The following is a 13,012-nucleotide window of genomic DNA, read 5'->3' on the forward strand; positions in this document are numbered from 1 at the left end:
AAGTTGGGATTATGAAATTCATAACAACAGCCAGCAGTACTCAATGTGTGCTAGGCACCAAGGATTTTTTTTTAATTTTTTTTTTAAGATTTTATTTATTTATTTGGCAGACAGAGATCACAAGTAGGCAGAGAGGCAGGCAGAGAGAGAGAGGAGGAAGCGGACTCCCTGCTGAGCAAAGAGCCCAATGCGGGACTCGATCCCAGAACCCTAGGATCGTGACCTGAGCGGAACGAAGGCAGAGGCTTTAACCCACTGAGCCACCCAGGCACCCTAAGCACCAAGGATTTTTAAAAATTAACATGATCCTCTCAATAACCCTCTGATGTAAGTACAATTGTTATCTCTACTCTATAGATGAGAAAATAGAGACACATGGCAAATTACCAAGTAATTACCCACATCTGGCTCCCTGCTCAGCCGAGAGCCTGCTTCTCCCTCTCCCTCTGCCTGCCACTCTGCCGACTTGTGTCTCTGTCAAATAAATAAATAAAATCTTTAAAAAAAAAAAAAAACATCTGGAATGAGACCAAATAAAGTTCAAATCTTAGCCTTATGGCTAGTGGTAGGACCTTGCAGGACCTACTGATTCCAACTCGAGCCCTTACTGAAGTGAGTGCCCTGGCAAAATAAGATGATCCATATTAAAATACTCTTTAAAATTATATTTTAAAACACACAGAGTACTTTAGTACTTTGTAAACTTTAAAACACCTTGTTTTCATAATGAATTATTTTACCTGATTTTTACACTAACTCTATAAAATATTCTTACTTCCACTGCATAAACGAGGAAATAGATTAATCACAGTTAAGGGATTTGCTCCATATCACAGAACCAGTAAATAGCACCATGGAACCCAAGTCTCTGCCATTCCACCTGCCCTGAATTAACATCCATTCAGCTATCATACGACTTTTACCTAAAAAGTTTAATAAGTTAAATAAGCTTTTAAAAAGTTAAATAAGCTGTGAAATGTTTTACAAATTAAGGCAGAGATGTTTTAAACATATATATCCCAAATAAACAAAATGTTAATTTTTTACAGATGTCTAATAGTTATGGAAATGAAAACTGAGTATACCCAACTGAGTTTCAAGATGCACGCATACAATTAAAAGTAAATCATATACACTTTAGTAAATACTAGAACAGTCAATGCTTAAAACATCACTACACGATTTTCCCGTGGCCTCCCTGCCCCCCGCCGTGCTCCTTGAGGAGGTGAATCCAAGCAAACTTTGAGAAAACATAGTTCTAGTAAGTTTTTCCAGTGCTTTCCATCTAATAATAGAAAAGAATGGCCTCTTGGATATGCCCTTGTTTTCCCTGCTACATTATTAATAACACTTGTCTTCGCCTCCTATACTGTACTATACTTCAATTACTATCTTCTAACAAAGAGAACAGGGTGGTTATTTCTATACAGAGATTAGAATATCAATAATTCTAACTGTATTCAAAACATTGGCTATGTTCTCGAAAACGGTTTTTTTTTTCCTCCCCCTTAATTGAAATTACTAGTTCTGTGTATTCTCTTTAACTTGTCCGGAAAGCATGCACAGGCCACACCAACCATGAAAGTAACTGTGACTAGCAACTAACGGGTCGCAGAGGGTGGGACGGCGAGCTCTTCTCCCAGATCAACTACAACCTAAACACCAAGACCTGCCTCTGAACTGGTCACGAGGCGGGTGGGAGCGGGGGGCGCGGTCCTAAGGAGTTTGGGTTCCCGACCTAAAGCAGGACGTATTGTGCCAAGAAAGAAGGCTGAGTCGAGGAAGCAGCCTCGGCTTCGGCGTCAGCAGGTAGTAGACCCCGTGCGCCCCGGTTTCTGCTAAGGAGGGATAAACCCGCGCTCGCATGCGGGGAGGCTGGAGAAGCAAAGGCGGCCTAGAGCGCTGCAGAAAATGACTGGGAAATGGGGACAGCTCCCTTCTTCCCCTCAGGAGCCAGGGCCCAGGGCCAAAGGCCAGCTTGGGTCACCGGGCGCGGTCCCCGCAGCCCGGCGAGTGCGGGGGAAGGAGGGATGGTGGGGGCTGGCAGCCTCGCCCTCCGGCGCCGCAGCCCAGCCTGGCCCGGTCAGCCCCGCGCACCCCTCGCCCACCCGGCCCCGGGCGCCCCAATCATCCTCCCCCCCAACGTCGGCGGGCCCGCGCCTCCTTCCCCCACTTACTTTCTGGGAGTCCATGTCCAGGGGCTAGACCCGTTGGGCCCGAAACCGCGTGGAAGAATCCTGCGGCAAGGCAGACGGAAATCGGGCACGCCAACACCGTCCCCACGGGCCCCGCTCTCCTCCACCGCCGCCTCAGCCTCAACCTCAGCCTCAGCCTGCACCGACGCCGCCCGGCCCCACCCGGTCCGCGCCCAGCCAGCGCGCGCGCCACCGTCGCGCCGCGGTTGCCAGGGTGAAAGGGCGGCCTGCAGGAGGGAGGGCGCCTAGAGCACGCTGCGCATGCGCACTGCCGCGAGACGGGATGGGGCGGGGGTGTCCAGGGCTGGGTAGGAGAGGCAGAAACCCAGGAGTCCTAACCCCTTAGCGCCGCGGGTCCACTGACCGAGGCTCTCCTTCCTTCCCGCATCCTTTTTCCTCCAGCACGTGCTCTCTTCTGCAGGTCTTGGAATGGACCACTGTGTATCCAGCAGCCGGGCCCGTGGGGTGGGCAGGGGAAGGAAAGCTCTGACCCTGAGATAGATCAGCCCCCTCTCCACCCTGCACGCATCTGAAGCATCCCCGACACTGGCTGCCCAGGAGCAGCCAGGCTAGACCAGGCCCGCTGTCCGGTGACAAGGAAAAGGCTGGGATGGAGAATGTAGTGGAAGTGTGGGAAAGGCCTGTGGAGACGTGGCAGAAACATCGGTAGACCATGGAGCCTGGTAGACCTTTCCCAGAGAGCCCTCCTGGGTATCGTGCTGTGATTCTGGGCAGGTCACTCTCCCTGAGCCTATTTCGTCTTCCTTAAAATAAGAGCAATAATGCTGACTTTGCAGAGCAGAGCATTGTGAGGATAAAATAGCGTATTTGAAGTGCCCAGTACATAATTAATGGCCAGTAAATTACAGTTGTTGGTGGGGGGCTAGAACCTGCTCGGTCTGGCCTGAAGGGACCATGCAGACTGTAGAAACTTAGGGGAGGTAGGCTTGAAAAGGTTCTTCCTCAAGCAGAAAGGCCTCAGTCCTCCATTTGGATGATTCCAGAGAGGCTCAAGAGAGTTCCAACAAGGCAATCACTCACGATGAATGAACACAAGGAAAATAATATATATTGAGTACCTATTGAGTCTCTGAACTGAGAATTCAGCTGTGACAGGGCCCTGCTCTTACAGTCTAGTATAGGAGGCAGAAGAAAAAAAGTGTATCTATCTTTCTAGTAAATAAATGTAAATATACACAGTGGTAGAGGCACTATAAAGTGTGTGTGTACATATACACACACACATAATATATATATACACACACACACATAGGCCTGGAGTCAGCAGTCTGAATTTAAATCCTGACACGGGCGCCAACCAGCAGTGTGGCCTTCAGTGGGTCTTTCCTCTATGTAGCTATATGGCAGTTAGAGGCACTATAAAGAAAAATTACATGGGGTAAATGGACTTGGAGAATTGTGAGGGCTTCATTTTCCATAAGAAGGTCAGGGAAGGCCTCCAAAGAAACCTTACTGACGTGAGTGAATGAGCCATACAAAGATCTGGGGAAGAGCATTCTAGATAGAAGGAACAGCAAATACAAAGGCCTCAAGAGGGCATGAGCTCTATTTAAGAAATCAGCATTTATCCTCCAAGACTGTAATTGTCTCTATACTGTGACTTCCATGAGGGTCGAAATTTCTTTTCACCATATCTGTATCCCCAGCACAGGGCCTGCCATCTATGCACTCAATAAATCCTTTTTTTTTTTTTTTTTTTTTTTGGTACTGGAAAGACATGTACAAGAAACAGAACAAAGGGCACAAAAGGAAAACGGGCACTTGGTTCAAGCTGGGTGGACAGTGCTTGAAGGCCTGGGTCCAGGGTAGGCCTATATGCACAGTTTTGCTCCTGTCGCTGAAAGGAGTGAAGGCATGCAAACTTGCAGAGAGCTGTCTCTTGGTATCAAGGGAAGGAGCCTCCTATCCAAGCCACCCTGATTCCATGAGGCGTGGTGGGCAGCCAAGCACCAGCCTCTAGGGCAGGTCTGCAAGCATGGAGGCCCTTCTCCGCACTGGGTACTCTCTGCAGCTGAGTCAGTTTCCCTTGAGGGAGAAATGCAGCCTAGGGATTGCAGAACATTAGAGGTCAAACCTCGTGACTGTGAGTGCCCGAGCCCTGTCCCTACCTTCTGCTGTGGGACACATCACTAAAGGGAAGAAACGGCATTTAGGGCTGTCCCCAGTTCTCCTGCTGCAAGGACATTACTTCAAAGAGAAACCCCTCCACACTTTATGACTGATAGGTATAACCACAGAAGGAGACAGAAAGAGGCTTTGGAGACAGTAAGTCGCCGCTGAAATGTGATCGCCAGAATACTGTCACAGGTCGCTTCCCAGGAGCTCACTCCTGGCTTCTTGCCTCCTTACTCATCCAGCTCTTTCCCTGCAGCCCAGCCAGGAGCCTGCAGCTTTGGACAAGTGCTCTGCCCCATTTGACTTCTGCCCTTGCCTGATTTCTGTTTCTTCGGGCAGACTGACTTCCCTGGCCAGCTCACCCAGGCCTTCTTCTTGCCCTGGTTGCTATCTTTCTGGCTGGGATTTCTGTCTTTCTCCACCTATCCACGCTCTCTGGCAGCAGAGCTCACCTGGCAGGGCTCTCAGTCTACACCCCCACCCCACTCCTGCTGCTTTGCCTTTTCTGTACTTACCTTTTCACAGCCAAGTCAATTTGGAAATGTTCAAAAGTAGCTTTACTAATAAAGTAAAGCCGCTGTTCTCAAATGTAATCCCCAGGCCAGCTGCATCAGCACCACCTGGGAACTTGCTAGAAGGGCAAATTCTCAACCTTCATCCCCAGACTAACTAAATCGGAAACTCTGGCATGAGGGTCCAGAGAATCTGTGTTTTGACAAGTCCTCCAAGTGACTGATGTACACTAGAGCTTCAGAATCATTGAACTAAGAGAAGCCAAATTGTTTAAAAAAAAAAAAAAAGGCAACTTCAGAGGCATTAAAAACAATATTCTAACCCTTAGGTTTCTAATTCTGAGACAGAATATCTAGTCACAGGTATTTATTTTATGGAGGTTCCTGGGCCTCCAGGAATGCCTTTCCGAGGGAACATCAAGTAAGAATAAGCTCAGGATTGGAACTGTTGATATGAAGAGTCTGGCAAAATCGTCTCTTCAGAACCAGGTTCTCTCTCCTCTCTTGCCAGGTGTTACCCCTGCACCCTAAACATCCTCATAAATTCTGGGGTGCCCCCGTCTCTTGGGAGAGAATGTTCCTTCCCTTGCGTGTTGCCACCACTGTTCCCCTTTGGGAGCAGGCATAGGGCCACAGGCCTGGAGTCAGCAGTCTGAATTTAAATCCTGACACGGGCGCCTACCAGCAGTGTAGACCAGCCTCGATTTCCTCATCCGGAGCAGTGATCGTGATCATAGTCATTCCCAAGGTTGGGTTTTGTGAGGATTAAGGAGATTACATATGCAACGCGCTGAGCTTAGTACAAGTTTAACAAATGATAGCTGTTCCTATTATTACTCCCTTGCACATCATATCCCCCTGTGTCACCCTTGGATGGCCTGTATCCCCGCTTGGTCTTTGGGAGCTTAGAACCCTTAGTACCCCTAACTCCCATTTTCATTGTTATCCTGGCTTTTCTGAAGCATAATCACTGGCCAGATGCTGCTCTTTGTTGAAGCCCCAAATCTCCACCTATTTCTCCCTGGTAATGTCTGGCTTGGTCTTAACATACACCACCTGGGTTAGGACCCAGGAAAACCATGGGTTTCTCTAAGCCTCCGTTTCTTCAGTTGCGAAAGAGGCATCCTAACAGTACCACCTGTGGGGTGTTTGAGTTGATGAAACCAGATAATTCATGTTAAGTGTTGAGCAGTGCCTGTCATGTAGTAAGTATTCAAAAAATATTAGCTATCCTCTCTTCCCAATCTTAGAAACCTAATTCTTCTTTTTCCCTGCCTCCTCCTCACTAAAACAGACTCAACCGAAAGTCCTGTAAGCCCCTTGAACTCTGAGTACTAATTTCTGATCCTAGGAACTCCTTTTAGACATTTAAGCTGTCCTAGGAAGGAAAGGATGATCCTGGTCTGCTGTGGTCTAGCTCTGTACTTGGAGAGCTCTAAGCAAAATGGGCAGCAATCAGTGCACACCAACATGTCAGAGGGCCTGGAAACTGTGAGACGAGACACAATGAAAAGTGCCTATGAGTATGTAGCCTGGAAAGGAAAAGTTTCTCATGTCAGAGAGGACATGATCATTGGCTTCAAATCTCTTTAGGGCTGTGGTGTGGAAGAGGCTGGTGACTTGTTCTCTAACATCCCACCGATAGAATTAGACCCAATGAGTGGAAGCTACTAGAAGATGCATTTCCAGTCAACAAAAAGTCCAACTTTCTAACAGCCATACAGAGCTGGAATGGACTTTGGTGGCAGGTCCCTGTCAGTGGAGGTATCCAAGCAGGGGCCAAGCATGTGCCTGGCAGAGCTTTCCTAGGGGATCAGGCAGTGGAAGGGTAGATGGCAGAGATAACTTTTAACATCTTCCTGGACCCTGAGGTTCTGTCATGCTGCAGACGCAAAGCCAATAATGATTTCGTTCCCTTTCTGACTCAGCTTTGCAATTGTACTCACCTCTGGAATGCGCTCTGTATCCCTCCTCCCCACCCCCACTCTCATACGCTCCATTGTAAGAGGCCCCTCTCCTTCCTGGGATAGGGCATGAAAGGGGCAGTTAACTAAACTGTAGCCATTATGATGTTGCTATGTCACAATACCTTCTCTGTGTGTGATGGCTTGCTTTCTGCTGGGCACCGGAGACACCGGGTAAGTGAAGTCTGGAAGACACAGATGTTTCCATCACAGCCTGCCTTGACTCTTGAAATGCCTCTGGACTCATCTTGTTCAGAGAATGACCAAGCACAAAGCAAATGTTTATGCCTGTTGATCTCTCCATTGTGAAAGGATGCTGCCCGCAGCCCCCACCCCTGCCTGGCTCGCCAACACAGAGTAACAGGCTCACTGTTCCTAGTGAGAACATTACTCAGCAGCCCCTCTCCCTCTGCATACTTGGAGAATGGTGTGGGTGGGCCAGAATGAGACGGAGTGATTGAGACTAGGGAGATAAAGGGTGCTAGTGAATTGAGCACCCAGATTCTGACGCCAGACTGAGCCACATGCCAAGTCTACCACTTTCCCACTGTGTGGCCTTGGGCGATTCGGTAACCTCTTTACCTCAGTGGTCTTATTTGTAAAATGAGAGTATTCGTAATACCCACTTGAAAGGGTTGTCAGGAAGATAAATGACAGTGTATGTAAAGTGCTTACCTAGAATAATGTCTGATTGATGTCAAGTACATACTATATGGTAGCAATCAATTATTTATTTTTGAGAGAGAGCGTAAGCGGGGTGGGACGGGAGGGGTGGGCAGAGGGAGGAAGAGAGATAACTTTAAGCAGACTCCATGCCCAGCACCGAGCCCAACAAGGGACTCGATCTCATGACCCTGATATCCTGACCTGAGCCGATGTCAAGAGTCAAGTCGTTTAACTGCCTGAGCCACCCAGGTGCCCCTATCAATTATTATTTTCTAAAATAAGCCATTCTCCTGAGCACAGCGCCAGGAATAAGTGTCTGTGAGCCTTTGATACTGTCGGGCTATTGTCGGATTCAGATGGTGCCATGTCAGAACTTCCGGGAAACAAGTCTCTTGAAATCCATCTCTCATTCTGCTGGGCTTTCCCTGGAAATTGGAGTTTGAAGAGGGAAGGTGACAGAATCGAAGCTGGAAGGGTAGAACGTAAGACAGCAGGCGTGAAGGGAAGATAGGATCCTCTCCAAGCCAAAGGAACAGCCTGAGCAAAGGTGGGAGGGAATGAGGACAACAACTCTGGAGAATGGAGATAGGAGATGACATGAACAGAAAAAGGAACCCTCAATGCTCCTGACACCGGAGAAATATAAAGAAAACTTTGGAACATACAAGTGAAGGAATATTCTGCAGCATGAAAAATTATCTTTTTGAAAAATACATAGCAATGTGGGAGGAAGCTTGTATTACAATTTAAAAACAAAATAAACATTTTAGCTAGAGTTTTTTCAAAATATAAATGGATAATGTCTACTGTAGGAAGGTCAATAGCACATTTATAAATTTTTCTTTTGTTTTTAAGTTTTAACTTGGGTGCAAGGGACATCATATATGAAAGCTCAGCCTTGTTTCCTGTTATTAAACTTTTATATGTTTACTTTTCTGCTTACATAAAAGTGAATCAGGGGCACCTGGGTAGCTCAGTAGGTTAAGCATCCAGCTCTTGATTTCAGCTCCCATCATGATCTCAGGGTAATGAGATCGAGCCTCTCATTGGGCTCCAGGCTAAGCATGGAACCTGCTTAGGATGCTCTCTCTCGAATTTGAGAGGCAGGGTGGGGGAACATCGGGGGTAGGGAGGGAAAAAAATGAAACAAGATGGGATGGGGAAGGAGACAAACTATAAGAGACTCTTAATCTCACAAAACAAACTGAGGGCTGCTGGGAGTTGGAGGGGGAGGGATAGGGTGCTGGGTGATGGACATTGGGGAGGGTATGTATTATGGGGAGTGCTTTGAATTGTGTAAGACTGATGATTCACAGACCTGTACCCTTGAAGCAAATAATACATCATATGTTAATAAATAAAATAAAATAAAAATTAAAAAAAAATTTTTAACAAAAGGATGCTCTCTATCTGTCTCTCACTGCCCCACCCCACTACACCCGGCCCAGCATGCTCTCTCTCTTTCTCTTAAAAAAAGAAAAAAAAAAAAAGTGACTCAAAAGGAGGGGGGATGGGTGAAATAGGTGATGGGGATTAAAGAGTACATTTATCATGATGAGCACTGAATAATGCATACAATTCTTCAATCACTGTTTTGTACACCTAAAACTAATGAAACTAATGTAACACTGTATGTTAACCATACTGGAATTAACATTTAAAAAAAAAAACTAAAAAACAGAATCAAAGACAAATTGACTTTGAGACATAAATTCAAATTTGGCATGACTTCCTCGTGATTAAAAAAAAAAAAAAGGCAGGATGTGGAAAGAGATTAGTAGGGGTCAGATTGTTGTAGTCTCTAAATTCCAGGCTGGGGTGTTGGGATTTGAGCATGTTGTAAGTGGGAAACCACTTACAGGTTCATGAGCAAAGGGTTATTTTAGGAAACTTGATTTGGCAGGAGGAATAGGAAGGACGTGAGTGGGATGCGTCTGGGGTGAGGAGTTGACTGGGGACCCAGAGACCCAGATGTCTCCCTCCTAGTCCTTGTCCCTTAACCTTCCCGGGTTAGATCCCCAAACCCTCCACCCCCATCCTGACTCTGCCACCACCACCACCACCATTAGAATACAGTGAATATCTCAGCATTACAGATCTTTAAGTAGTTTTTCAGTCCAAAGGAAAAAATAATAACTTGGCTTTCTTCCTAAGTCACCTAAAACAGGGATCAGCTAACTTTTTCTGGAAACACCCAGACAGTCTATATTTTAGGCTTTTTAAGCCATATGATCTCTGCTACAACTATGTAACTATGTAGAGAGAAAGCAGTCATGGACAACACATACAGGATTGGAAATGGCTGTGTTCCCATAAAACTTTATTTACAAAAATAGGTTGGGGGCTGGATTCCACTCACAGGCCAAGTTTATCAACCTTCGATCTAAAAGCACATTGTGTTATTTTTCTTAGAAAATAATTCCATGATTACTCAGTGCCTCTAAAGCTTCCCCGACCCTCCCTCTTAGACACTTCCCATACACAGTCCCATCCCCATCTCTAGTTATGAGAGGAATACCAGTGATGATAGGCAAAGCAGCATGTTAAAGTGAAGGGGCTGTGGATCTAGATCTAGACAGAGCCCTGTCTTCTGCCAGCTGTGTGATCTGACACAGAGCACACAACCTCTCTGAGCCTCTCTCTGTTTCCTCATAGACGAAATGGAGGAAGTAGATGCAACTTTATAGGATTTTTGTGAAGATCAGATGTTTTCAAGCATGCAGCCTTACGACTGGCATGGCATTCAATAAATAGTTATGAACCCACACTGAGTCTATAAATAGCCCGAATGAGGAGAATTCCATTGCAGATCCAGCCTTCAGGCCAGTGGCGGTGCTGGAGAGAGAAGCAGCAGAGATCACAAAAACACACACGAGGCTAGATAAGAAGGCAACGCAAACTTTCAAGACGCTGCTACAAGATGGATTTGTATCAAATACTTCCGATGAATCATTTATTAGCCAGCCCCGCTGTGCCAAATCCGCTAGGCTGCTGGTGTGGTTCGGCAACACAGTTGCACGCTTCCATCCAAGTAATAAGATCCTGTTCTTCATCCGCAGACTCTCAACAGCTGGTGAGTGGGAGACCCTCGTGTAAACAGCCTCTTCTGAGTTCATTCTTCCGGCCTCATGGGACCAGTCACCTTCGCTTCAGCTGAAAAATAAACACATCAGGAAAATGAATGCTTCTGACCTAGGGGAACACGACACAATGAGAATCAATCAATAACAAGAAATAGCATGGGGTCATCTTTAGAGAAAAATGCTGTGAAATGTAAGAAGGCTAAGTACACACACACACACACACACACACACACACACACACACACACATTAACAAATAAGAAAAGACCCTAAGTTCAAATCTTGATCTTTTGTCGTCAGCTTTATATTTGGAGTTAAGTTATTTAAGGTCCGTGTCTACATTTCCCCCCATATAAAATGAAGATAGTCGTTGTATGTTCCTTTTTTTTTTTTAAGATTTTATTTATTTATTTGACAGAGAGAGGGAGATCACAAGTAGGCAGAGAGGCAGGCAGAGGGAGAGGGGGAAGCAGGCTCCCCGCTGAGCAGAGAGCCCGATGAAGGGCTCGAACCCAGGACCCTGAGATCATGACCTGAGCCTAAGGGAGAGGCTTAAACCCACTGAGCCACCCAGGCGCCCCTCATGGTATGTTCCTTTACACTTGTTGTGAGAATTAAGAACAGTCCCTGAATAATCATGATTGTCCGGTTAGTGTGTTTGCCGGTGTTGGTGTGAGCGTTATTCTTTGAAAAAGATGTTTCAGAATAGCTGAACAATGAAGTCAAACAAACACATAATGAATCAAATTCAAAAGGAATCTGAAAAATCTGAATCTGTGATACTCTCCAAGATCCAAACCTGAAATTCACAGGAGACTCTGGAGTTCTGTCTCCTGTGACTCAGCAGTAGGACTGGTCAAACCAGGAAGATGGGTGTTTCCATCATTCGGTTCAGTTCAAGAAAAGGTGACTGAGTACAGTGTAGCAAAGCCGGCAGCTCTGTGCTGTGGTTTTATTTTATTTTATTTTTTTTAAAGATTTTATTTATTTATTTGACAGAGAGAGATCACAAGTAGACAGAGAGGCGGGCAGAGAGAGAGAGAGAGAGAGGGAAGCAGGCTCCCCGCCAAGCGGAGAGCCCGATGCGGGACTCGATCCCAGGACCCTGAGATCATGACCTGAGCCGAAGGCAGCAGCTTAACCCACTGAGCCACCCAGGCGCCCCTGTGCTGTGGTTTTATAAAAGGATATCCTTATTCTTAGGAAATACATAATGAAGTGGTTAGGACTGAAGGGCCATGATGTATGCAAATTATTCTCCAATGGTTCAAAAATATTGGGTGTCCCTATATGTAGAGAGAGAGAGGGAGAGAAATGTTTAATAATAGGTGTGACAAGAGTCGTAGTGTCCTGTGTACCATCTTATCCCTGCAGCTTTTCATAAGTTTGAAATATTTTCCAAATAAAAACTTTTTAAAAAGCCCAGTAGGATGGGTTAAAAATAGAAAAGAAGCATTGACTCCAGCTCAACTATGAGACAAGCACAGGGCGGCGGCAAGGACAAACAGAGGTGACGATGAGTCCTGACAAGACGCCAAGAGAGCTTGGACTCGAACGAGGGGAAATACAGTGGCTCTAGGATTCAAATGTGCAGTGGAGTCAGGCTGAGATCACCCTGAAACACATCTCCCCGGTAGGCCCTGCTTGTGCCCAGGCACCTAGAACAGGTTGTATGTGGCACTAAGAATAAGGTTACTTGAAACCCTTGCCCTGCGTTTCGTTTTAGGGTTTTAGTCCCGAGACTTTTGTTTCCCATGCCAATTATTGCCTTTTCGCTGATCCCCTGCCAAAGATTTCTCCCCATCTTCAATCCATTTTGGAAACTGCTGGTAGAATAAATCCCTAAATCATTGCTCTCATTGCATCACTTCTTCACTCAAGAAGTGACAATGCTTTCCTATGTTCTAGAACACCGTTTCTAAACTTCGCTGCCTCATCGCTTCCGTGTTTTATGATTTTACATACTTCGATTTGTAGTTTCAACTTTCAAGATTTTTTTCCTGCCACTGGAACAAACAGAAGCTATGATTAGACCGATATCCGAGAGTGGTGGATGCTTAGTTTCCGCCTTAAGTTCTAAACACTAGGCTCAGGCCCAAGTTGTGATTTGTCTGAAATTGACATCAATGTTTTTCCTCCTATTTTTGTAATTTAGATATACTTTTTAATTTTAGAATGGTTTTAGGTTTGCAAAAAAGTTGCAAAAATAATAGAGAGTTCCCATATATACCACACCCTGTTTCCCTACTGTTTGTATCTTACATCACTATGTATATTTGTTAAAATTAATGAACCCACATTGGATATGCTAATTAATTACACTTTATACTTTATTCAGATTTCATTAATTTTCCTTAATGTCCTTTTCTATCCCAGGATCCCATCCAAGGGACAATGTTACAGTTAGCTTCCCTCCTATTCTAAGACTGTAAAATATTGTTTAAGAAGCCTAATATA

The 13,012-nt window shown here is 45.7% G+C and overlaps 2 protein-coding genes across 5 annotated transcripts in view; both read right to left on the minus strand.

The window, feature by feature from the left end:
* The window catches only part of FSD1L (fibronectin type III and SPRY domain containing 1 like), a 65,626-nt gene extending 63,258 nt beyond the window's left edge, over positions 1-2,368 (minus strand). For all 4 annotated transcript variants that reach the window (XM_046023522.1, XM_046023521.1, XM_046023520.1 and 1 more), the window contains exon 1: positions 2,178-2,368. In XM_046023522.1, coding sequence (XP_045879478.1) covers positions 2,178-2,192 — 15 coding nt within the window. In that variant the 5' untranslated portion in view covers positions 2,193-2,368. The remainder of the gene's footprint in view (positions 1-2,177) is intronic.
* An 8,028-nt stretch (positions 2,369-10,396) lies between these two features.
* Positions 10,397-13,012, minus strand: part of SLC44A1 (solute carrier family 44 member 1) — a 199,739-nt gene continuing 197,123 nt past the window's right edge. Inside the window, exon 16 of the mRNA XM_046022434.1 lies at positions 10,397-10,626. Within this exon, the coding sequence (XP_045878390.1) occupies positions 10,612-10,626 (15 nt within the window). The 3' untranslated portion in view covers positions 10,397-10,611. The remainder of the gene's footprint in view (positions 10,627-13,012) is intronic.

The sequence above is a fragment of the Meles meles genome, chromosome 11 (genome assembly GCF_922984935.1).
Source record: "Meles meles chromosome 11, mMelMel3.1 paternal haplotype, whole genome shotgun sequence".
Classification (NCBI taxonomy): Eukaryota; Metazoa; Chordata; class Mammalia; order Carnivora; family Mustelidae; genus Meles; species Meles meles.